We start from the raw sequence: 26,598 nt of genomic DNA, 5'->3' as shown, positions 1-26,598 counted from the left end.
CGGCCTCGACAGTCACGATCAGAAAGTGCACAAACGTAGACTTTAATAAAACGTACGGCTCCACAGCAACAAGAGTTTGAGGTGAAGGCGTCGATACGAGCGAAGCCGGTGGCTGAAAATGAAAATGTGACTGAACTTTGAGAGCTGTGAAATCTTCAAAATCAATCACTCCTCACCTCCTTCGACTCTTTGACTTTATTTTGCTCTTTGTAGCTGTAACACCAGCTCCGAACTGAAACCCTGAAATCAGAAAATGGGTTTACAGTGGAGCTGAAATTATTAGTTAATTAACTTCAAGACAAATTTTATCTGCAAACACAAAATTTTTTGACATTTTTTATGCAGAAATTCCAGATTTTTAAAATGTGAATATTCGCCTGTTTACATCGACTTCTGTTTGGAAAATAATTTAAACGTTAAAAACTCTAAAAGTTTTTACAGACCAAACGATTCATCTGATACAAGAAAATATTTAGATTATTGGAAAAAGAATATTTGTTAGTTGCCGTCATTTAAAGAAGATGTCCATTTTATTTTTGCTTTATTTCCTCATTCTTTATATAAACATTTGAAAACTTTAATTTTTTTAAAGAGACTTTACAGGAACTGAAGTGATTAGTTAAACAACAGAAATTTTATCTGCAACACGATGAATTGAAATCGCAGAAATGCCCCCAAAAAATTCACATGATCCAAAAAAAATGTTTTTATAAAATTTGACCTAAACTTTTTTAAAGATTTTTTTGGCATTTTACAGACCAAGCGATTAATAAATGATTAGCTTAATTATTTAGTAGTTGCAGTCTGAGTTAACGTCACTCAGACTCTGTCTGTCATTGGTCAAGACGCTCGTATCGGTCACGTGATTGGTTACCCCCAAAAGTGAAAGTAGTTTCAAACGATTAATCTAATATTTTCGAGGAAATAATTATTAATAATAAATAAAACTGATAGTTGCTGTTTTATTTTATTTGTTTTATTTACTGATACGTTTGTTTGTTTGTTTTTACCCAGAATCCCGGGCGTTTCTGAAGACCCCCATGATGTTCTAGAAAGAAGGACTCCGCCTCCAGAAGCCCCGCCCACCCCTTCACCTTTAACCCCGCCCCCTTCCCTGCACAGAAGAACTCCACCAGCCCGTTTCCACAGCAACCACGGCTTCCACGGCAGCCAGGATCACCATGGCAACGACGACCTCCCCAGGCGGGACCTCCTCCTCTTCATCTTTGCTACACGCAAAAACGAAAAAACTTTTTGATGTTGCTATGAAACAATGAGACTACTGAGAGCCACACCCCCTCAATTTGGACTCACCCAGTGGGATGGAGGGGGGGGAGGCGTCTCTCGACTTCTTCTTTCTTCTTTTTAGACAAACTTCACTCCATTCATCCTCTTTTTTCTCTCCCTGCACCGGGATTTCTCTCATCCCTCGTTTGTTTCGAGAAAAACTGAAAAAGACACAGAGAGAGTGGACGGACTTCAGCGCGTCGTCACAGATCAACTTGTTTTTAAAAAACGGTCCAATGACACGATGTGATCCACAACGACTGTTTTCTGATTGGTTCAGACAAGAACGGTTTGAAGAACAAAAAAAAAAAAAACAGAAAAAAGACGTTCTTATTTACGAAAGAAAAAAACTTCAAACCACCTCTTGGATTTTGACACGACTTCAGTCATTGGCTGCCACCATCTGATTGGACGGTAAATCAGGAGCTCAGGACTGGAGGAAGAAGAAGAAGAAGAGGGGTTTAGAAAAAAGTAGAAAAATATCGGAGAGGAAATAATAATAACTTGAGATTCTGCCTCTCGTGTTTCACTCAGTTTTGTTTTCCGTACAGGGACTGAAAAAAAAATGCATGGGAAAACTTCTCTTACGTTGTCATTTGGCTTATTTCATCCTCCTTTACCTCCGAGTCTCTTCTTCCTTTGCTTCATTCCTCTCTTTTCTTTGCTTCTTCTATATCTCCTTTGTGTTGTTCTTCTCTTTCTCTGTAAGGAGGCATTACTCTGAAAATGTTGGATGCAGCTTTTCAATGTATGAAGTATTTTCTATCACCCTTAACCTGTGAAATCAGTTTCTCAAATGATACAAAAAAAAAAGAAAAAAAAAGACCCTTTTTTTTATTACAATGGAGTGATTTTTAGACACGATATTATATCCTTAAAAAAAAGAAGGTACGTTTAATTCTTCTCCTCGTCTTTGGACCTGTTCACCTTTTTGAACCCTCTGTTCCCCGGGAAGTAGTAGTTGAGTTTGTCAAATTTTAAAAAAAGACGAGGAGCGCTTGATTCGTCTGCTTTTAAAACTGCCCCCGATGTTTCACCTTTTTTGGTTGATTCCCAGTCAACTTCGTCGCCCCCCCTCTCTCTCTTTTTTGAAGTGACGGTGTGGAAATCAAGCGCTCCTCAGCTCCTTTATCAAAAGTGGAAGAAACTTTTTATTCTCCTGATTTCTCTGACCTGCTAAAAAAAGAGTGCAGACTGTTGTGTTGCAGTTTTGTTTATTCCACTGCGTGTTTTATTTGTTCGTTTGTTTATTTGTTGATTACTATTTGAATTGTGTACGGGAGGGTTGAGGGGGGCGCGGGTGGGATGGGATGGGACGGGTTGGGCGTTGGCGGGTTGGTTAAAGGGATATTCCGTGTAGATAGAAACAACATTCACCGACTTCTTGGTTTTGTTTTGTTTTTTTTTTCTCCTGATGATCTCTCAGTCTGTCACTGTTCTCTGGGTTTGAGCTGACTGCAAATATACAGTATTATAATGACTGCCGTGTAGTCGTGTTTTACTCTTGCCTACACACACAAGCCATTTGCTTCAATCAAATTGTTCCGAACATTTGTTCGTCAATCCCATTGAAAAACTGGGGGTGCGGACCTAAACCTGGATACTACAACTAAAACACATTCCTGTTTCTGCATTTAAAGACCACTGAAGATGAATTATTGCAGGTATTCAAGCTTGGAAACACCAAAGATATGACAATTCATCAAGAGGGGAACATGAACGTATTGGCCAATCGACCGAATATAGTTGGTGTGACGTTTGACGCAAACGCCAACACGGTGGTGCTACATGAAAATTCAAGGAATGACCAAATTCAGTTGGTTTGATCTCCTGGGCATCGTGAATGTTTGTATGAAATCTCGAGGAAATCCGTGTAATAATTGTTGAGATATTTCAGTCAGAACCAAAGTGGTGATCGAACAAATTGAAACTTTGATTGGTACCAAAACCTGGTATTAAAAGATCGACCAGCTCTAACGTTATCAAAGGGCAGAAACGAACGAACCTTTCTCAACATCCAGCTGAAGAAACATTCGTAGAAGTTTTACAAAATTAGGATTTTTGGAGCCCAGTTTGGCGTCTTTGAGCCTTTTGTTTCACCAACCACTAAAAGTCAGTCCCACATTTACTCATATCCGGCGGCTTCTTATCTTTCTTTTCTTAGCTGTGTCCTCTTCGGTCTCTACCTCTGTCATTATGTCCCCGTCAACCTCCTTTTTCCTTTAAACAAACCTCCTCCACCTATTTGCTGGTCCAAAAAACGCCTGGTGGTCCAAACACTAACACTCTGTCCGGTGCTCTGAACTCAAAAGGTTAACAAACCGAGCACACATTAGCTAACAGCAGCTACAGTTTACTTCACTGTCCATCAGGAAACTCTGTAAATCACAGAGAGTTGATGGACGGAGCAGAGGGAAAACCAAAAAAAATTTTCTCCATAAAATATGATCCAGTTTCACCAAAATCAGTGAAATAAGTCGGTGGCGTGTGACTTAGAAATTAGAAGTTCACATCATGTTACAGAATATAAATAACATTTAGACGATGTACAACGAAGTAGCTGACTGACCAGTTGTTTTTGTTGGAGGTCTGAACTTTCATTCCTCTTGGTGTGAACTACAGTGACGAGTTTTTAGGGAATTACTTTAAAAAACAAAGCTCAAAAATATATTTTTTTCTTATTAAGAACTAATTATAATTATTCTGGAGCCGTGTCTGTTCGTTAGAAACGAGTCTCGTCCGTCAGTTTGTCGACTGATCCTGTAAAAAAAAAATAAAATAAATTCAGCTGGTGACATACAAACCTTCCCTGAAATGTCAAATCATCTTCCTGGGATTGTAACACACACACACACACACACACACACACACACACAGAAGCCTGTGAGTAAACACACACACACATCGTCCATGTTCCATTTAGACTGTATATTTACTCTGCATTACGAGGTTAATGAGGTGAAGCCTTTCCCTCTTTCTCTCACTCTCTCTCTCTCTCTCTCTCTCTCTAATGGATGTCTACCTCTCTCACTCCATCTTCCTCACACTCCTGTCTTTAATTCTCTCTCACCTCTGTCGCACTTCTTTCTCCTCTCTCGTTTCCTGTTTCTCTCTTTCACAATCAGTCCAAATGTCACTGTTTTGATCTTTGCTTTCCATTTTTCTATCCTCTCCTCTTCTCTCCCTCCCTCCATCTCTCTCCGTTTACCAAATAGCTGATGTCACTTTTTCCATTTCCCCCTAATGGAGGCAGAAACACAGAGCGATGGACGGAGAGGGGAAAAATAGCCAGAGATGAAGAAGGATGGATAGAAAGCGAAGGAGGCAACGAGGAAGGATGAAAAGGTGACAGCGTGGGGGAAAAGAGATTGAAGGATCCGAGAGGCGACGTGGGAGAAAGTGATGGAAAGAAAAAGGAGAGAGGGGAAGGAAGGGGTGAAAAGAGAAAGAGGTGATGGACAGAGAGTAACATGATGAAATGATGGCGCGTTTAAAGAACGAAGATGGAGAGAGGAGGCAGAGGCAGACCGGTAATGAAAAGATAAAAAGTGAGAAACATGTCTGGGACAAACAGTGACCCATCATGAAAAGGTTTATTATTGATTTTTAAAAAGGAGGAAATCCGCCTGGAAACACCGACGTTATTGGTCGATCTAACAACTCAATTCTTCTTGTGCTCGCTTCGAATAAACTCAGGACAAAAGATGCATCAAGTCCCGAGTTTACAGAGGAGAGAGGCCACGGCACAGTTCATCCAGCTCACCTGGAAATAGACACAACACTGTAACACTGTGTGGTTTAACAGTCTGTTGTTAAAGTTGCAAAAAGGGGTAGAAAGTTTCCAGTAAATTTTCATGGGAAGTTAAGTTAAGTTAATTTTGGAAATATTCCAAACTTAAGGGAATTAACTGTAAATTGGGGGTAATTTAAACAAACTATCGTATCTAAAACACAAATATAAACATTTTGTTTTGTCATAAGCAAACATGCACAATGCACGGATTTATTTGTTTTATTGAACAATATTATGTAAGCTCAAATGTGTCTTCAACAGTCCCTGTGTGCTCTGGGTCCAGGTACAGAAATCACCTGTGCAGGTAGAGGGGGGGGCGTGGCTTCAATAGACCTGCAGTGAGCAGGGTGCTATGTGCAGATATTCAAAGTGTAGCTGCATGAAATCTGGTTGTTTTAAGTCGAGATGATGCTAAAACATATTTTCCCCGACTATATTTAAAGTTCACAGTTAAGGGTCAGCTTTCCATTTTAATTTACCCATAAATTCTCGTTAATTCCCGTGGAAAGTTGCCGACTTTGCAACCCTACTTGTAAATCAGGTGAACGGTGTCTCTGTAAACCTCTAATAAAAACAACAATGAGCTAGTTAGGCTCGTAACTCAGCAGCTACACCTTCTAAATGTTTCAGGCCCAGGGCCGGTGTCGTGCCAGAACAGGAGCTGGGCAAGTGTAATGCAATGTAACCAGGCTCAGCAGCCTTTAAAAGACAGAACGAAGGAGGAAGCTAAGAAGAAGAGTAAATCTGGGACTGACTTTTAGTCGTTGGCTAAATAAAAGACAAAGACAGACGGTTGGGTCCTTGCTTCGATTTAAACGTTAAAAACAGATTAACAAAAACCGGAAACTCTAATATAAGTATAAATATAAGTCTCTTTAGACTTCAGGTTTTTGTGCTTTGCAGCTGAGCAGAAACAAACTTCAACTTTCCCCAACGCAAACTCAAAAAGAAAAGACCACATCCTCATTATTTCTATCACACCAAAATATTGTCGGTGTTGTTAGAACGGAAAAAAAAAATACGGTAAAAAGCAAAAGAAGGATGAAAAGATGAAGAGCAAAACAGAAAGGGGGGATGGAAAGGAGGACAAGAAGGGCGAAATGAAATGAAATGATGGAGGGATGGAAGGAAGAAGGAGCGAGAGGAGAACAGAGACATTCCCAGACAGAACAGCCAGGCTGTTAAAACACACACACACACACACACACACACACACACACACACACCTAGCTCCATCATTAGTCTTCATTAGAGTCTTTATGAGGAAAATTAGAAAGGGAGTTTCCTCCCAAACTGAGCCCTGGGGTCCAACCTGCTGGTGTGTGTATGTGTGATTGTGGTTAATTTCTACATGGGGTTCAGTCGACGAAGGACGGATGTGTGTGTGTGTGTGTGTGTGTGTGTGTGTGTGTGTGTGTGTTTTCACGAGGAGAGAAGCGTGGACGGTGATTAGAAATTAAAAATAACTGGCGTCAGAGCAACTTTCTTTATCTACACCTGGAACTTCTCAGTTTTTGGGCGGAGGTGTTGACAAAAAAAAAAGAGAGTGTCCAACAAAGTTGGTAAATGCTCCTGCTACTTTCTCTGTGCTTCTTTTAGGTTAAATCAATGATCTAAATAACAGTGTTGGGAGCGAGTTGCTGCCCCGAGCGAAGGAGTTCAAGTATCTTGCGGCCTTGTTCGCGAGGGATGGGAAAATGGAGCATGAGATGGACCGACATGTCCGTATCGTAGACACTATACTGGACCGTTGCGGGGAAGATGGAGCTGAGTCGGAAGACAAAGCTCTCGGATTTTCCTCCTCACCTACGGTCATGAGCTTTGGGTAGTGACCGTAAGAACGAGATCGCGGATACAAGCCGCCGAAATGAGCTTCCTCCGCCAGGCTCAGCCTTCGAAACTAAAAAGGAGCCAGCTGAGGTGGTTCGAGCATCTGATCCGGATTTTCTCTGGAAGTTTTCCAGGGAACGTCCAACTGGGAGGAGACCTATATAGTCCATCTAGCCTGAGGATCTTTAGATTTAGTGCCAAGACAACAAATTTGTTTTAGTCACATTTTATCCTTCCATACTCTGTCTAGTTTTCATCAACGATAAACTCAAAAAAGTTTCAGTCGACGAAAAGTCATCACGTTAGTCAGAATGTTTCATCAACGGAAACAAAACAAACATCTAAATGCATCAAAATCTTATTTCTGCTTTGTCATTTCTCATCATAGTTTTTGACAACTGTAGCCAGCGATGATCCACGTTGGTGAGAGTTAAAAACTGGTTGGTCGTATCTTAAACTACTCGAGCATCATCTTCGATCGGCGCGCTCGGCGTGTTAAATCTCTGTCAGTAGTACAGAGGGAAGTAGCAGGATCGCTGAGTGTTTGGGACGTGCTGAACATACGGTCAGACTGTTCTCTGCTCTCAGGGACTCTCAGTCCTTCACAATCCTGCTGCCTTCTGGTCCGTATGTTGTTCACTTCAGCGAGGACTCCCACTGATGATCTGCTCATGTAAATCAGATGATCCAGTTCTGGCACAGCCTGCTCCGAACAACAAGCTGCAGCTCCGTCCTTTTTTAAATTTTGGCATTTCCAGAACTTTCTATCACCTGATGTGACGTTGGACAGACTTCACTGTGTGAATGAGTGAGTGTGCGTGCACAGGCATCAGTCTCACGGTGTGTTTGTGTTTGTCTAAGCGTGAATGTGTGTGTGTGTGTGTGTGTGTGTGTGTGTGTGTGTGTGTGTCCTCTTAATGCTGACAGCTTCTCATTATCCACCGACAGCTGGAGGAGGTCATCACAACCACCACACACACACACACACTGAATACTTGTGAGGACTCTCATTGACATAAAGCATTCTCTACACCTCTAACCTCTTCAATTTAATCTAATTCATGACTTTGCCACCCCCAAAAAAGATTTTTTCACCCTCAAATCTGTCCTAATTTCTACAAAATGTCACATAAAATCAAGACTTTCCACTTTCCAAAAGTGTCCTTAAATAAAATGTCCTCAATTTCCAAAAAAATCAAAAAAATAACGTCACTTTCAAAGAACTGTTTTATTAAACAATGTTTGCGGATGCATTTAGTATCAATGTTTCTTCATTCAACTGATGCAAACATGTACGCTCCCTCACTCTCATTCACTGTCTACGTCTCCAACCACTGCTCTTGTTTTCTCTCAAAACATAAAAGTTTTCTCAAGCCCCTAACCTCTTGAATTTAATCTAAATTCATAACATCTAATTCTCACAAAATATTTTTTACACATTTTATAAATACCTTTTCAAAAAAACAAATCTTTTCACTCACTTTTCAAAAAATGTCCTTACTTGGAAATAAAATGTCTTTTTCCCAAAAATATTTTCACTTTATTCAACTTAACTTATTTAATTTCAAAAACCCAACCGGGCACGTCTCCGTCACCGTTATAGCGGCATTTTTAAAAAAAGGTCCAGACAATAAAAACACGACGATTCTGATTTTCAGGTGATTATACACTAATGAATATTATTTAGTTCCTTCAGTACACACTGGACCTTTAACTTGTTCAGATTTAGTCATTTAATTTTAATTTATCTGCTTCTAAATATATAAATATACTACATTAGTTAAACTATTTTTACCGGATGCAGCTGGTTTTATGTTGCTTCCTATCACCTCACGAACTGGGACGTAACAATCGATCAGTTGATGTTGTTATTGCACAACATAACTCCAAACGACAACAATAGAGGGACGTGTTGAGGAGACTCTGACATGATATTTAAAATAATTATTAATAATAAAGTCTAATTCAAAGCAGTCGTTGGTGTCAGCTGACCGGTGGAGATATTTTTTTTATTATTCCTCGAGGTACGTCCTGAGCCTAACCGGGATTGAGTGGTTGAGTTGGTCATCTTGGAAATATTTACTCTGTATGCTCAGCGGACGGGATAATAGGTGTGTGTGTGTGTGTGTGTGTGTGTGTGTGTGTGTGTGTGTGTGTTGAACTGGTAAAACAATAAACACCAGCCCTCATTCTCCGTCTCTCATCTCTCACATTCAGTCGCTTTGTCCTTCCCTCTCTTTCAATTTCACCCACACACTCATATATACATGCAGACAAATATACATACACACCAACACACACATATACCTTCATCTCTTTCTCACACACACACACACACACACACACACACTAAACACTTGTCATCGGTCAGCATCAGTCGTTTATTCTTGCCGGAGCGAGGGATTTGTTTTTGTTCTTCCTGTCATTCGCCCATTTGACTTGATGGATGGTGGGTGGTGACGCAAAACACCTGCCACACACACACACACACACACACACACACACACACACACACTCTAAAGCAGATCATACAATAAGTGATGCTTTAGCAAACGTGTAAATTCTTAATTCATACAAATGTTTTTAAAAAATTTAAACGGATGTGGACACAAAGCGCGCACACACACACACACAGGCTTCATATGTAATATTCATACCTGAACACACACACACACACACACACACCCACACACACCTAATCCTCAGCTAACTTCTTGGGGGAAATAGCAGGTGGCAAAGTGCTAATTCTCAAGATTTTCCTCTTCTTATGAGGACCACATGAAGAAATACAAACACACACACACACACACACACACACACACACACACACACAGCAGACAGATTCCTCTTGCCATGGTTGACTTCCTATGTGGCCTGCAGTGTAAACAACAGTTTATCTCCATAGAGGACAAATGGACAGCAGCAGCACAGAGAACATGAGGAGCAGAAGAGGATACGACCCCGAGGCTGCGGTTCAAATCCCACGAAGAGCTGAGAAATGCTCTGCCGGTAACTACCCACCAAGTAACCCTTGAGCAGAGCGAGCTGGAGCTGAAGCTTCAAGAGAGGAGGAACGTTCAACATCCACGTGACCCGTAATTAACGAGAATATTGTCCGATGGATGTGAAAGTAGGACAAACTCACCAACAACAGACAAACTCAACTCTGGCTCTAGATAGAGACTTTGACGCATTTCGCAGCCACCATAGCTTCTCCAGTGGAAGGAGAGGGTGAGGCGAGGGGGCTCCAATTAGCAACTACGCCGCTAGATGCCAATAAATCGAGACGCTGGTCCTTTAAGTGAACAAGCAGCCACGTGAAACTTCCACACCGACAACTGTTCAGTCTATAAAGTGTTAAAATGAGAAGTTCTGTACGCAATGGACAATCCAACTTCTGGTCTGGTGGAACGTCCTACCAGATCCTACCAGATCAGGGGCGTCCCTCTCTACCTTCAAAAACCTCCTGAAGACCTCCAGCTCTTCAGAGAGGACCTCCTCTCCAACACTACCAACAACTGGACATCATAAATCTATCCCCCCTCACTAACTTGTCCAGTACTCTGATTGTAACTCTGTTGATCTGAAATCAATCGATGGTTTCAATGCCAATGAGTTACTCGGTTTCCTTTGGTAACGTGTGGAATGTTTTCATAACCGGGGTTATAAAAAAGGTTGAAGGTTTCGGCTTTCTTACGAGCAAACTGTACAACAGATTGACAGTGATGCAAAAATAGCAAAAACAGGCGCGAATGTCTCCACAGGGAAGGGATGACGGATGGACAGATAGATGACCAAAACTGTTTTTTGTACCAGGCTGTAAACATGTTTATTTCTGCTGGGAAGTTTTGAACATGGGGACTTATGGAGACTGACTCACTTCTGGAGCCAGCCTCAAGTGGACGTTTGAGGAACTGAAACCAAAGTTAATATAATTCATCCCGTGGTGGGACGTGTACAAGATTTTAAAGATATTACACAGGATAAATGAAAACTTTCACCTGGTGGTGGCGCTACAGGTCAGTCAGGATCATCAAAAAGTCAATTATTTTATCCTCTGGTGACCAAGAAATGCAAAAGCTGTTCGTTCCAGATCAAAAAGTAGTGGACCGACTAACACTGCCAGCTTAAAAATGAATCACAGACATGATCTGTTATCAGAACTGACATTTCTAAACGGCCTAACGAATCCAGAAAACAACACGTGGCGTGTCTTGCGTCGCCTTTAAATATAAAAAACATTCACACGTGGCTTTAAGTACAACATCAAGGCGTCAGTTCCTGTCGATTCACATGTGTAATTAAACTATTTGAGCGACGAATGGATAAATCATGATAAATAACGACGGTGCCAAGAAATAATGAAGCGGATCATTTTTCGAAACCATCGCAGCAGACCGAGAGACAGATAAACACTGACACTGATGTAAACATGGACAACAGGATGTGAATATCATCGGCCAAAATGTCAGAACAACTATTTCTGTCAGATGCAGATTCAAGGGGTGGGAATATGTTTGTGTGTATGAGTGTGTGTGTGGCCCATATGGTATCATGGGAATATTAAAACACACACACACACACACACACACACACACACTTTCTCACACAGGGTAATGACAAAACCGGTCTCCTCAGATTCATACCAAATTAGAAACTGTTTTTGTTTTTTCCAAACAGACTTAAAAAGGAGCTTGGCAGGCAGGATGAACACTTGACAAGAGAGAGAGAGAGAGAGGCAGGCAGGATGAACACTTGACAAGAGAGAGAGAGAGAGAGAGAGAGATGGAGGGAGGGAACGTGAGAAAGAAAAAGGGGAAACGACGGATGGAATTAAAATAACTGTAAAAAATGGAATGAATGGTGGAAATGGATCCGTGGGGACTCTGTATGTGTGTGTGTTGTTTTAGCTGGGCAGCCTTGGATTCCTTGTTGACCTTTACAAAGATAGCAGCTGGTCTCTTACAGTTTTTAAGTTTTGGTTTGTGTTCTGGTCCAACCACGCCGGATCTAAAAAGCAGATGGAGGATGGAGGGAGAGGGGAACGAGAAGAAATTCTTCGGCCTCTTCTGGAAAAAGGAGCGTAAAAGACCGACAGAGAGAAACTGAATCTGGCAAATATCTATTTTTTTGTTCTGTTGGGTCTTTTCATCCGAATAAAGCTTTCACTTCGACTGAGGAAGAAAGAGAAAAGTTAACTGAGTTTGGCCGAGCTGCTTTTCTTTCAACTTTCATGCCAAGAAAAAAACACTTTGAATTTTAGTTGAAAGGAAGAGTTTTCACAGAAAGTTAGAGACGGTCAACGTCTAATTATTTAGGGTAGATCTCATCAGGTGGCTGCAGGCTCGAAGAGCAACTTTCCTAGAGGTTCTGTTTTTAGGATAACGTTACCGTAGATATTATTCAGATCACAAGGCAAACGTTGTAGATCTTCAAGATCAGTGAATGTAATGTAACGGATGTAATGGATGTGAGCATTGCTCGGTTTGTTCGTCAGCAGAGGAAGAGCGGCACAAACTCTTCAATGTCATCAGCTTAAAGTTCATCATCCACGCCAAGTTGGAGAACCTCATCAAGCAGCCCAACGGGTAGACAACATGTGGCCTAACAACAATAGCCAAAGCCACAAGTACAACCTCAGAGATTAAGGGAATAAGGGAACTTCTGTTTGGTACAGTATCATGTGTTCATGAGGGCAGAATTACTGTTCGACCAATGCCAACCCTGAGTATGACCTTCAAAGCGGCTCTTCAGAAACCTTTGGGTGTCGTCTACGCTTCATACAGCCGTTGGAAACATCGCAGGTGTTCTAAAAACTTTCTTTGGCCATGAAGACTTAAAGCCACTTTCTGAAGGTCTTCAGATTTTGACTCAGTCTTGGACAAACAAGACTTTTATTTCAGGGCTAATGAAGGATCAGCAATTCCCTTTCAGATGATCCAGAACAACTCCCGGTCCTCAAATCAACCCAAAAGGTCTCGAATGCTGACTACAAAGCAGTCTCCAGTTCTTGAACACCCTTATACATTCGTATATTACCTCCTACAATGAACGACGCCTGGCTCTGCCACCCGTACGCTCAGGACAATCCAACTTGTTCTCGTCTGGTGAAAACCTCCTGAAGACCTCCAGCTCTTCAGAGAGGACCTCCTCTCCAACACTACCGACAATCTATCCCTCTCTACAGCTGACACAGTACTTATTGATTGTAAGTCTGTTGATCTAAAATCAATCGATGGTTTCAATGCCAATGAGTTACTCGGTTTCCTTTGGTAACGTGTGGAATGTTTTCATAACCGGGGTTATAAAGAAGGTTGAAGGCTTCGTCTTTCTTACGAGCAAACTGTACAACAGATTGACAGTGATGCAAAAATAGCAAAAGAGGCACGAATGTCTCCACGGGGAAGGGATGACGGATGGACAGATAGATGATGGAGGGATGATTCAGGGGAGAGCAAGAGACGGAGAGGATGAAGCAATGAGACATGAAGGAAAGTGCGATATGCCGTCCTCAGGTCTGTTTTACTATCATTTCACAGCCTAAACATGCAAAGGTCAGCTGTTATTAATGGCACGCCCTGAGGTGTGTGTGTATGCAAATGTGCGCGAGGCAGACAGACAGTAAGTGTGAAGGCTTGCATGTCACACCTTTCTGCTCTAAATGCCACGTAGCCTGCCATTAGTGTCGTCTCTGTATCATCCCCACGGGGGGCTCCGGGCTCAGGGTGCGTTTGGAAATTTGACCTGACGCTCCCTTTGCTGCTTCCAAACTACGACGCGAGCGCTTTCATTCTTCTGCCGTGAGCTGGCACGTCGTCCGATTTCCATCTGAAGCTCTAATATTTTTTTATCTCCTGACAACAGATGTCAGAAGAGCGTTTCTATCGGAATATTATATCACACTTTTATCATGAATTTTTTAAAAACACGTCCTCTGTGATCCCGGCTTCAACTCCACTAAAGAAAAATGCTCCGTGTTTGTGATCAAAGTTATCTTCAGTATGGCATGTCATAAATGATGAGTCCATGTCAGTGCTCTGATGGCACATTGCCGTTCACAAGTTTAGAATAATGTCTTATATTTGGATCTTTAACAGATATTTTAACTGATAAAAACAGTGTAGACACCAACGAGCCAGCGGGAGGCTTTTATTGTGAAAAACTTCTAGGAAATGCAATGTGTGCTATTCTTTAAAACAACTTTTCCACCATAGAATAACAGATTTGAAATCATTCTGATGCCATGTTGACTTGTAATCAGTCATCACACTTGTGGTGCAATCACCTACAAGAAGTACCTAATGCTTTATGGGGGAGTGGAGCAAGTGTCATGCCAGAACAGGAGCTGGGCAAGCTGGCAAATGAAAATGAGAGCTTGCTTGATGTTTGGCTGTTAGAAAGTCCAGAATAAACAAAATAACCAGGACTACGTTAAGTCAGGGGATCCATTTCCACCTAAGCAATCTAGCCAACTGGCTAAATTGGATGCTGATGAATCCGCGTGTCCGAGAAATGTTCAGGATAAACTTTATCTCAGCCCGAAATGGGAGGAAATGTGGAGGGGCTGCATGTGTGATCAGCTCCGCCACACGTGTGGCCCGGACAAAACAATTCACGATTCTCCAAACTCGGAAGCAACAAAATGTCACCTCGTTCCGGTCTTCTGCTTCTTCCGAAAGGACAACAAATGCGGCGTAAATGCAGAACGAATGCGGTGTGAATGCATGCAGTGTCGCTGCTCCGCTCCACCTGATGTATTTTTGGCTGTGGCCGTGTCCCAGTTGTGTGCGGCTCCTTGGTGTTGGGGAGGCAGGTGAAGGGTGTCTGGTGACAAAATGCCTGGTGTGTAGCCTATTTTTCGGGTTTTGACCTTCCCTGAATACACCGCTGTGAGGAGAACGAAGATGAATTGGAGCGCCGTGGCTGTCCACTCGGAGAAGAGAGAGAAGACTAACTGATGGATGTTAAGTGTTTGCCTCATTCTCTCCTTTGATTTCGCCTCTCTCTCTGCCTTCCTTTCACTTCTCTGTCCATCTCTTTCTCTCCTGGATCAGAGTAATGGAGTGTTCGAGGTCAACTCAAGGTTCACGGCGAGGTTTTGGACAAACAGTAGTCGCAGATTGTCTGTTGTTTAACCTGCGCGACATGGAAACACAACACGCCGCCGCCAAACAGAATAGAGGAAAATGGATTACAGTTAGATTTAATCTTGACCTCTACGGCTCCAGACATGATGGTGTTTGTTTTTCCAGGTCATCGAGGGTTAGAAATCTTCCATTTTTCCTCCACACACATCTCGTTCTTCTTCATTTTACTCTTTTCTTTCACTCGCTTGTAATTTCCATCACCGGCTCTCTTCCGCTGTCGTCTTCTTCCTCGGTGTGTCGCGTTCAGGTCAGATCAGAAGACGTCGGAGAGCGGGATGACATTCTGTTGCTACAGCTTGGAAGTGTTGACGTGAATTACTCTGAAGTAGTTCAAGACTGACGATTACATGAAGCTAAAAATATGACGTTTATAAATTACATTGAGTCTCCGTCCTCACCCAAAAACGTATCTTAACTGTAATCATTGACTTTTTTACAGGAAGATGCAGGGATGCACTCGAGGACTTGGGTTTAACTTTTTGGGGCACTCACAGATAAATGTATCTTGTCCGGGTGAAAATGACAAACTCTTTTGATAACTATCATAACTAATTTGATAATATTTTTGGCACTTTTGAACCTCTGTTTGATACCGACAGCAGGGCCAGAACCCTGGGCAGCTTTCCGACGGGGCTCCAGATAACAGAGGATGAAGGATTTGTTTAATCATTTGCACAATTTAAACTCACTTTTAAAATCATTTTAAGTTTGGACTACTGCTTGGGCATAAGGTGTCATTTTAGGGTTCTGTATAACTGATGACATTTGTCAAGATTTTCTGAATTATTACAAAGCAATCGATGAGCAGATGAATCCACAATGAAATCAGTTGAAAATGAGCTCCGTGCTTACGCAGACTACAACGGTAAATTCCTACATGCATGAGTGATACTTAAATTAAAATATTTGCAAACTTCCAATAGTAAAAACAGCCGAAAGGGAAACAACTTAACTACGCAGCATATTTATATATTTAGAAGCACATAAACCAAAGACGATCTGAGCAAGGTAACAAAGTCTGGCGTCAAAAACACTTCTTGACTTGATGGAGGCGTGTCTGATTTTTAATATGTTGTGTTACTCCCTTTCCCCAAACAAGCTGGGTCGTAAACCTCTGTGGCTGTGAAGTGAAGCCAAAAAACTGCAGTTCCTCAAACGTCCACTTGAGGCTGGCTCCAGAAGTGAGTCAGTCTCCATAAGTCCCCATGTTCAAATGTCCAACTTCACAGCAGAAATAAACATGTTTACAGCCTGGTACAAAAAACAGTTTTGGTCTCTGTAGCTAATTTCCCCGTTCATGACAACTGTACTGAGGGTGAATTTTTAAAGCGTATGCTGGAATTTTACAGATCATAGTTTTATTTATTTGTCTCATTCGTCTATTTATAGACGGATAACTTCTTCTGTCTTCATGCAGGCCGGGTCACCCTCTCATCCTCGACACACTCTGTGCAGACACAGTACATCTGTGGCCTTTTATATTTGTGTGTATATATACACAGTACATCTGTGGCCTTTTATATTTGTGTGTATATATAATTTACTAGTTACTGTGTACTTGTTCTGCGGGACAGAAAATCATTATAGAGGGCGTGTGTGAGAGAAAGAAAGGTGAGCTTGTATCACACACACACACACACACACACACACACACACACACACACACACACACACACACACACACACACACACACACGACAGATAATACCAGATGAAGATTGAAATGGGAGGTAGAATCAATATTTCCATTCAAACGTCTGTTTCATTTTCTCGAGATTAGAGGAGACTGTTTCTCTCTGTTCCATCACCAGCCGACCAACCGGCCACAACACTGTCACAGCTGTGACGCGTGTGTGTGTGTGTGTGTTTCTGTCTGAACCTCGTGTCCTCACAGGGATGGAAAAAGATGAAGATACGCAACATACGAGGCCACTGAGGGGTCTGTATAGGTAACATAAAGTGTGTGTGTGTGTGTGTGTGTGTGTGTGTGTGTGTGTGTACGCTTGTCCACATCTGCTACATTCCATCTCCGCTGTCCACGGTGTCCAAATAAACCGTCAACCCTGGACCGGCTGATAAAGAGAGAATGTGTGTGTGTGTGTGTGTGTGTGTGTGTGTGTGTGTCACAATATTTGCCCTGTGTTATTGGAGCTCTGAGGCCACAGAGTCTTCTATAAACACCCAGCTGTGAATTATTCAACAAATAAACACATCCAACACCTCGCACACACACACTCGCATACACACATTTGGACAAAATACATATTTTAAAAAGGTGGATAAACGTTATTAGAGTCACTACATGAACACACACACACATCTAAACGTGTGTGGATCTGATGGCTCAAAGCAGACACACACACACACACACACACACTTTCATTTTGTCTGTGCTTAAGTGGATTTGGCTGTTGGTCAGTTCAGTGGAAGGTGAAACAGAAACTGCCGTCACAGCCGAGGATCTGGTGACACCTACAGGTTTGATGGAGGTACTGCAGCTGAGGTGATCAAGGTGTGTGTGTGTGTCAGATATATAAAGATAGTTTTATTTCTGTTTATTCACGCACTGATGTGATTATTTTCAGGGTCTGAGGGTGCAAATTTATTTTATTATCATTAGACCTTTCCATGGCTGACATTTGGATATTAAGAGTAAACATATTAAGCTTTTACATGTTTGAGCTTTTCAAAACAAGAAAAATAATCTTCAGAATCATTGATTAATTAGTTCTTTGATTAATAAACTAAAAAACAAAAACTGGATTCATCGATTTAAAACACAAACCCTGATTTTAAATCTGGAATTGTTTCAAAATCAAATCAAATCTAATAATGAGATTCACACCTCTGACATGTCCCAACAACTGAACACACACAAACAAAACAACACAACTTACCTTTAACTCGACTAGAAGCCAATTCACCGACTGAGCCATCAGAGAGGATCCCTGAAAGACACATAAAGTACGTTTAGTTATAATACATGTACAATTCTGATCCATTTTCCAATACCTGAGGAAGAGTGAAGCACCCAGCAGCAGCAGCAGCAGCCTCGTGTTAGATGGAAAAGTAACTAGAGAACTGCAGGAAAAACGTGGTGTGGATGCACAACAACAGTAGAATATTGTAATAAAGTTTAAAGTTTGAAGGAAGTCTGCAGCTGGAAGTACGGAGGAAGAGCGAAAGTTTAAAGTGTTGAAGGTTTGTGTCGTTTATTTCAATGTAAAGAAATGTTGGGGAACAAGCTGAGTATTTTACAAAGTATAACAAAGGTATGAATTAGTAAAATCCACACCATGATGAGCTGAATGAGCTGAATGTTGTGATGTTTGAATGGTTTCTGTAGGTGCATGAATAATAAAGATGTGATGAACAATAGAGTGGTGGTTAAATAAAACCAGGAAACAAATAAAACTTTAGAGGAAGAGGAAGAGTCAGCCGATATAAGAGGAAGGAGGCGCTGCAGCGTTAGTGCATCCATTGTAGTCACAGAGCAAAACTGCCACTATCACTTAATCTGATGCTTAAGTTTCAATTTATTCAAATAAAAATAAAACGGTTCCCTTTTTACTGCACACGACTGTAAATGTGGCGCGAGAACACAGCTCTGCCTCCCTCTAGTGGCCCAAGACAGGAGCGTCAAACTCATTTTAGTTTCAGGGGGGCCACATACAGCTCGATGTGATCAGTCAAAACCTAGAAATAAATCAATAAATCAATCATCGTGTCTGTTTGTCATCCAGAAAACTGTTGAACCAGAACACAAGAGGCAACACACTGCAAGAGATCGAGCTTTAAATCAACGTTCTGTCCACAGGAGGGATGTTTGGGGCGAGATCTTCATTATTTAAGCAATATTACAACAGAGGGGGTGTGTGCTTTAGCCTCACTGAAGTGACAACAATGAGTTAAATCTTGCCCTCGAACAATCACCAACTTAAATAAAATATATCAACAAAAGATTTTCATGTTTTGCTCTCAGGATAAACTTCTGTTTCCATGGAGATACAGAGTCTGACTAAGACCTGGAAAACAATCAGTCACAGCCGTGCAGAGCCTTAGTAATACATAAACACATATAAACAGTAAACTGCTTTGCTGGTTCAGTCTTGTAGTGACTAACATATCTGCTGGACTCGTTCGGCTCCTCGGTCCGTGAACTTTAATTTATTTTTAAACCAGGCATCATTACTCACCTGCACAGCTGATGGAGGACGATCCAAACATTTCCAGTAAGTCCAAAAGTCAAAATGTGTTGAACAAAGATCGATGGAATCAAAATGATGTTTTTATCTGACCAAATATTCCTCTTCAGTCCATATTAGTCCACCTTTAGTCTTTAAAAACTATATTTTCTCTGAGCTCACTGAACTGTTTGAGCTCTGACATGCTGCACACCTGTGTTAACGAGGTACACACCTGTGTTAACGAGGTCCACACCTGTGTTAACGAGGCGGTCTAACAGCTCCATAAACAGAAGATTCGTTAAAGAAAGCTGAAATGGCGGCTCGGTTTTCTACCTCTGCTCTAAAGGAAACATTTCACCCACGTATTCGAGTGTAGACTGATTGAAAACACACTTACGGACGATATATTGTTGTTATTTTAATGTTTTGATGCAGCAGAGACTGAGACTGAGGTAGAAATTGAGATATTTGCATCATAAATGAACTTACTTAAAGAAAATGAGTCAAAAATATGAAACAGATTTGATCAAAACATCCATTTGAAAATCATTTAAACACCTTAAAAAAAAAAAGAAAAGATGAGTCACTTGTGATTAGAGTTTTCAAACCTGTTTATTGATCCACTGATGCGTCTGTTCATGGTTTTCAGAAAGCAACTCCGATACAACACAGCCAGCATTTTACTTCAGAATAAAAAAATCTGTAAACACACACACACACACACACACACACACACACACACACACACACACACACACACACACACACACCTTCATCATCATCATCATCATCATCATCATCATCAGTTCGAGATTTAACAAACACTCGCAAACAGGCACACCTTAAATAGCAGCTTTTGTACAGCACGAACACGAAGACACAAAACAATAAAATTATAAAAATCAAACAAATACAGAAACACAAATCACTGACATAAAAAAAATTGAATTTACTCATTAAAGGGGAATTTCACTGAATGAGACAAACTCAGGGACGTGAAAATGTAATAATCTGAATCGTCACATATTAAAAACATTCAAAGCAGATCTCTGAGGGCCGATGTTTTATATACACAGGTGGAGCCTTTACCTTCTCGGGCAACGCGATCTGAGCTTTTCCAAAGGTCATAAAAACATAAAATGAACTCAAAACAAATTAAGTTAAATTAAAAAAAAGGTCCCGTTTTTTCAGATTTCAGTAAATACAAGATGGCAGAAACACGAACAAAAAGGTACAAATTCACATCATGAGAGCTGCAATTCTACATCTACGTTCAACTGAGAGAAAAAGAAATGACGAAAACTTCCCTCGTAGACCTGGAGCTCAAAAATCAAAAGTACTCACGCAGGTTTAGACTCAATAACCCAGTACCAACTGGAAACTTCTCGAGTCAAACGACACATGCATTCAATCCTCCTTGTATTAAAAAAAGACTATTTGTGTGGTTTTGCTTGCAGTCGATCAACGCAAGAGTTCTTCAATTCAATGCGATGTTTGATTAACCCGCTACGGGGTTGATGCCGGTTCAGCATTGAAAAGTTTGGCCATGCTACGTGTCTGTAGCATCGGATAACCGTAAGAATTACATCAGGAAACACAAGTAACGAGATAAAACACTTCAGGGTGGACAGCTGTACCGTGTTCGCAACGCCAATGGCTTCTTTGACGGCAGGTATCGAATGAAGTATCGTTTTAAGGCTACTGGTATTGTATATTCTCAAACAACAGTCAGTACTAGTAGGCATGCAGCTCTGTAAAAACCAGGCAGTTAACGTCACCAAGAGGAATCCAGTGTTGGGTGTTTTTAGGACCTCAACTAATTTTGATTCATTGTTATTTAGATGATTAAATATGAATAAATGTTTTTTCACAAGTTCCCAGAGCCCAAGTCGACCTCTTCAGGTTCCCATTTTGTTTGTTTTTTTGGGTCAAACCAACAGTTCAAAACTCAAAAATTAAATTTACAGTCATACAAACCAGAGAAATGCAGTTCATTTGAAGGGTTGGCAACAGATTTGCTTAACATACGTCTAAAAACGATAAATCCACGACCCAAAGTGTAACAAATTTTGTTGATCAAATGATTGATGAAATGTTTCAACAATACAGTTTGAATATAATGTGTCATAACCAATAGAAACATCTGCTACAACTATGAAAATAACACTGGAAAAGGTTTAGTGGCATCCAGAGATGTAGTAACTGACTGAAACACCCTCACCTCACCATCTTGTTCCTTGTGTGAAGGAGAAACTAGGGTTATTGTGAAATGCCTGAAAAATGCGAAGTTGGAGCTATAAAGGGTTCGAACAAGATGAATTATGTTATTAACAGCTGCGACGAATCGCCAGAAACTGAAATAAAGACTTTAAAAACAGCACGTGACAGCACGAGAGCTGATTCAGCAAATCCAGCGACTTGAACCTCAATGTTGACGACAGTTGAAGACGTTTTAAAGAAGCTGCTTTTACTAAGAGTTTACTTTTGTTTAGGGGAGAGCTGATCCAGGTCCAGACGGGAACCAGGCCTCACAGCTCCGTCTTCTGCCCAGACAGAGGCATCTGTGGCTGGATCTCCTCGTCCGACGACACCCCTCCGTCCATCTTCTCCACCGGAGCTTTGCTCTTTTTCTTCTTCTTCACCTTCTTCTCCTTCTTCTTCTTGGTCGCCACACTGTCTCCTCCCTCCTCTCCTTCCTCGCTCTTGCCCTTTCCCTTCTTCCCTCCCTTCTTCTTTTTCTTCTTCTTGTCCTCCGCGATGGCTGCCTGGTCGCCCCTCTTCTTGAGCCTGTCCCAGTCCTCGCTCAGGCAGGCTGGACGGAGAAACACAAGAAGAACCGTTAGAAAAAAAACCGTGGGAATCAAACGGAGGCAGGAAAGATGACGGGTAGAAAGATGGAGGGGATGATGGTGGGGTTACCTGTGTCCTGTCCTTTGAGGACGTGTTTCTCACACAGATAAGTGGTCAGGTCTTCCTCCTGACTTCCTTTGTACCAGTCCTCAATCACGTCTTCATACTTCTCCACTAACACATCACACTGAGACACACACATGCAAGTTAAAAACGCCTGAATGTTTGTTTTGCCCAGTTTTTCTTTTCACAAAACTCCCAGGATTTTAAAATCTAAAAGGTTTTAAATCGGATGTGGGATTGTGGGTGATTACCTGTTTTTTAAGGTCGGCCACTTCCGCTGAAGTCTCGTTCCAGAGCTCGAAGGGGATGTCCATCACCACGTTCACGCCTTTATTCACCAAGCCATGGAGGGTGGAGAAGGTCTCTGACATGCCCTACAGACAGAGAGATGGAATGGTGAAGTCAAACAGGAAGCGAGCCGTCCAAAAGTTAAATGCAAGTGCACCGTGCCGTCGGTTTGCAGGTGTCAGGTGATTGCCTCATGAATTTTAAATGTGGACAACTTCTTTTGTCAGTTACACCTTACAGCAGAGGAACAAACTTAATCGCAAGCCAAATAAAGCTCGACAAAAACATGTGTGAACCCAAAACTGTCCATTTTGTGGGTGGTAAACCGAAACAATGATCTGAAAGACAAAAAAAGCTGAGGGGAAGTGCAGAGTTGGGTAATTCTTTGTGGGTTCATCAGAATAAGCAGTGCACAGGTAGTCAGATTGTGTCAGAAATAAGAATTCTTGAGTTATTTAATGTATTAAATGTGTTTTATAGAACCATAAATGAATCTAATTAATGTAAACGGAGCAGTAACTACATCTATCAAAGTATCTTTAATGTTCAAACACGTAACATTTAACTGCAGCTTTCTTTCTGCAGACACTCACACACTCCCCGACTGACCTTGGCGAAGCGGTTACTACCGGTTCTCTCTTTGTGCAGATTGTACTCCAGCAGCCTTTGACACACATTTTCTACAACCTCGATGAATCTGAGGTCTCTGTGGGAGAAGAAAGAAAGACGTCAGGATATTCTAAACTTTTGTCAGACCTCTTTTGAGGTCTGCAAGTTTCTCAGAAAGTACGATCTTTTCTGTTGCTGGGTTTAAAGAACAGTTCTCCTGGGTTTTTCCAATACACCAGATACTGTACATAAGGGATGACAATATCCTTCTTTTCTTTGTCACCGTTTGTGTTGTCCTTCCTGGATCTTGTGGCCACTTTCCCAAAGGTCCAGTTGGAGTATCCACAAACTCAAACCTCAAAGACTGTACTCCCCACATCCAGAAAAGCAATCTGGTGTATGCGGTCCAATGAAAACCAAACAGCCACAGGAGGGCCAACTCGTTAGGACTAAACTTGGCAGTTTTCCTTCACCTTAGAGAACAGGGACACTGTAATATTCACGGTCTGATTTGGGAGGACAGGTGGTTTCAAAGAGGAGTGAAGGAGGAGAAACAATCATCTCTCAATAGTTCTTTCATCCCTTCCCGAGAGACTAAACAACAATTCATAGATGGCCTCATGTGACTCCAACGACAGTCGTCCACCCCGGTGTTCAGATGTCCTGAACGACAATCGTTCACACCAAAACTCGGGTTACTTAAACGACTCTGACGACAGTCGTCACAACAACGATGAGCACTAACGAACCAAGTGGAAAGAATGGCCAGATCAACGATCTTGTCTAGGTTGAATACTCGGATCCAGCTGCCAGATTAACCCTCCTTGAGGACATTTTGTGACTGCAACACACTTCAATATCTCAGGACATTCGTTCAGATCAGAGCTGTGTTTCTATCCGACTTTACAAATGTGATATCAACAGAGCTGCTTCTGGTGTACTTTGATACAACCGACATATTGTTGATTCAAGCCTTCTGCTCCTTCTTCTGTTTCAGGGACGACAACGGTAGAAACGTAGTTTCATTATGTCTTTCTAGTGAAAGTGTTGTGGTTGAAGTACAGTATCTATTTTTGTGTGCCCACACCTGTAAAACACCAAATCCTGTAGAGTCAAAAAGCAACTGAGTAACTTTTTAACTTAGCATTAAAAATTCAGAGGATTTAAGACCCAAACGGTGAAACAAAAGCAGATATAACTGACCAAATCACGTAATTTCTACCTGATTCCAATCCGAACTTACTACCTACTAGTAACTGAATCTACCAACTTTTAAACGACCTTAAAAAGGGGCATTTATTTCAAGACCACACTGAGCTCTGTTATCACACATCCACCACCACCATGCGCTCAGCTGCTTCCTCGTTCTATAATAAGTTCCTCCACAGGAACTGAGACCTGACCAAGTTCCCGTCCCTTGCTGCCTGCTGCTGCTGCTGAGCGCCAGAGAGAAAGATCCAAAATCAGCCCAGCAAACTCCGTCCTACCACAGACATGATGGAAAAGACATAACATATAAACACAAACACACACACACTTACGACTTGACGTATTTGATCGGCGGAGCCCCTTTGTTGTCTATGAAGGGATTCCTGTCGATGACTGCTTTGGTCTTCCCCGTCTCGTCGAAGGCCGACTTCATCTCGATGCTGACAAACTTGCAGACTGGAGAAAGAGACGGAGAGAGTTCACTCAAGACACATAATACTATCAGCAAGTAAAATATAGTATATGTTGTGGAATTTTCTATCCTTAGGTTACACAAGGTCACGTGTGGGCCTTGAGGTCCTTGGCAGTATTAGTTGTTTGGTTTTGGTTGAGAACAGTAGGTGCCAGTCTAGGTGCCAGGGTCGAAGAGACCTGTTGCTGCCATCATAGACATAACAGATAGTTTGCCGTTGACGTTCCAATCTGTGTCTCCAAACTAGAATATGCTGACAATAACACCTCCAAGGGTAAAGACATTATCTTTGACTAATTCTGGGCGTGTAGTATTTGTGGTGTTATCTTGGGGTTCGAAGTCGATCCACCAGGACGAGTTGGGCAGAATGTGAGACCGACTGAGGCACTACTGATGAACTTTGAGAGTGTCTCTAATTCTCCTGGGGGCAAGCGTCAATAAACAATAACAGCATAAGACATCAGAGGCTCCTGAACACTTTCTTCCTTCATGACCTTTGACTTTTGACTTCCAGCAATTTCTCCACAACAGATGGACACCAGAAAACCTTTGACATGGTGTCAAATATGTCTCTCTTTAAAAGAAGTTTGGACGTCATTCATTGTGTTTGTTGCTTAATTTTGGACATTCCTTTTAATAGTTTTAGTGCCAAAATTTTGACAATAATTTCTATTAAGAGGGAACATAGTGATACTGGACTGTTACTGCAGTTTTTATGTTGTATATAACCTTATTTTATCTATTTTAAGGCTTGTTGAGCCAATATAATAATGCATAAGCCTGAAAAATGAAATAAATCAGCTGCTTTGAGGCCATTTTAGAGGCTCTTGTTGAAGCTCAGTGTAAACAGTGGTTACATTTAAACACTGTGGATGTTTCTGGGGGTAGCTCCAGGGGTCCAGCCGCTGCTCACAGCCGCTCTTACCTTCACATTTGTCGGGCAGGTGAACCCACTCGTCGTCCCCTCCGGTCTTAGCTGCTCCGACCGACGAAATGATCAACAAAGACGACAAACACCAGGCCGAGATCATCCTGACGGCTCCGCCCGACTCCTCCGTGCCCATGCGAGCTTGTTTAGTGGCTGAAAACCGTGATTTTGATCCGTTATTCTTCCGTTATTTGACGGTTCGAGCTCCGGTTCATCACAGCGGACCACGGACTAAATGAAAGTAAGCACTTCCGCTGAGCTCTGAGCCAATCAGAGAGGAAGAAGTGGCAGCGAGGGGGCGGCTGGACCAATGAGAGGCAAGAGGAGGAGGGGATGGGAAGTTCGGTTATTTTTAGGGAGTCGGATCATTTGACTCTCACCAAGAAGAGTCGAATCTTTCGGCTCCCTAACGGCTCTTCTTCATTTTACCACTTATACCCAGGGGCGCCGTATAGGGGGGAAAAGTTAGGACAATTCCAAGGGCCCACGACTGACACGGGCCCCCAAAAATAGGTAAACACCAATATAAAATCATTAAACAGAAGAAGATATATTTTATTCATCCCTCAATGGGGAAATTCTTTTTTCACTCTATTTTATTTTGACATGAAATTTAACCCAGGCACACACATGCAGTACAAGGGCTCATAGACATGCAAATGTGGAGAGAGATGGTGGAGTGATGGGCAGCCCCCCTGAGAAGCGCCCAGCGAGGGGTTGTGGGGGATCGGTGCCTTTGGGCAGTAAAGGTTAAATAAAAATGGCCTTTAGCACATTTTTACGGTGGCTTTTAATCTCGCATCAAATAGTGAACTGCACTGCATACTGTATGCAGACTTGCATGCATGTACAAATCACCAGCAGTAAATATTGTGCTAGTACTATAGTATTGAACTACAAGACGCAAAACAGTCGCAAGCCTTTGATTAGAGTTA

At 41.8% G+C, this 26,598-nt stretch overlaps 2 protein-coding genes and 1 long non-coding RNA gene across 4 annotated transcripts in view; 1 reads left to right on the top strand and 2 right to left on the bottom strand.

Moving 5' to 3' along the window:
* Positions 1 to 2,171, top strand: part of dachb (dachshund b) — a 94,130-nt gene extending 91,959 nt beyond the window's left edge. Inside the window, exon 12 of the mRNA XM_027287737.1 lies at positions 1,015 to 2,171. Within this exon, the coding sequence (XP_027143538.1) occupies positions 1,015 to 1,052 (38 nt within the window). The 3' untranslated portion in view covers positions 1,053 to 2,171. The remainder of the gene's footprint in view (positions 1 to 1,014) is intronic.
* Positions 2,172 to 2,845: 674 nt separating this feature from the next.
* Positions 2,846 to 19,296, bottom strand: LOC113747608 (uncharacterized). Its single transcript, XR_003463727.1, has 3 exons — positions 19,254 to 19,296; positions 17,955 to 18,005; positions 2,846 to 5,050 (listed from the first exon to the last, which is right to left on the bottom strand). It is a non-coding gene; the product is annotated as an uncharacterized LOC113747608 (long non-coding RNA).
* Positions 19,297 to 19,837: 541 nt separating this feature from the next.
* cnpy3 (canopy FGF signaling regulator 3) lies at positions 19,838 to 25,936 on the bottom strand. Of its 2 annotated transcripts, XM_019265664.2 has the most exons (7): positions 25,661 to 25,936; positions 24,596 to 24,719; positions 23,055 to 23,151; positions 22,409 to 22,531; positions 22,164 to 22,281; positions 21,727 to 22,056; positions 19,838 to 19,944 (listed from the first exon to the last, which is right to left on the bottom strand). In XM_019265664.2, the coding sequence occupies exons 1-6, from the start codon at positions 25,797 to 25,799 to the stop codon at positions 21,773 to 21,775; spliced, it is 885 nt and encodes a 294-aa protein (XP_019121209.1). In that variant the 5' UTR covers positions 25,800 to 25,936; the 3' UTR covers positions 19,838 to 19,944; positions 21,727 to 21,772. The 2 variants fall into 2 exon arrangements, with proteins under 2 accessions (XP_019121209.1, XP_027143662.1); XM_027287861.1 differs by having other exon boundaries at positions 19,838 to 22,056.
* Between the last annotated feature and the right edge of the window lie 662 nt (positions 25,937 to 26,598).

Source organism: Larimichthys crocea, chromosome XIV, assembly GCF_000972845.2.
Source record: "Larimichthys crocea isolate SSNF chromosome XIV, L_crocea_2.0, whole genome shotgun sequence".
Lineage (NCBI taxonomy): Eukaryota > Metazoa > Chordata > Actinopteri > Sciaenidae > Larimichthys > Larimichthys crocea.
The sequence above is the reverse complement of the archived record's forward strand: the minus strand, read 5'-3'. Positions and strand labels throughout refer to the sequence as shown.

Excerpts from the sequence above, each read along its gene's own strand:
- cnpy3 (XM_027287861.1), bottom strand. The coding sequence starts at position 25,799 with ATGGGCACGGAGGAGTCGGGCGGAGCCGTCAGGATGATCTCGGCCTGG. Across the intron at positions 22,532-23,054 it reads GTAGTAACCGCTTCGCCAAG|GGCATGTCAGAGACCTTCTC; the intron begins GTCAGTCGGGGA and ends CTCTGTCTGTAG. Across the intron at positions 22,282-22,408 it reads TGGCCGACCTTAAAAAACAG|TGTGATGTGTTAGTGGAGAA; the intron begins GTAATCACCCAC and ends TGTGTGTCTCAG.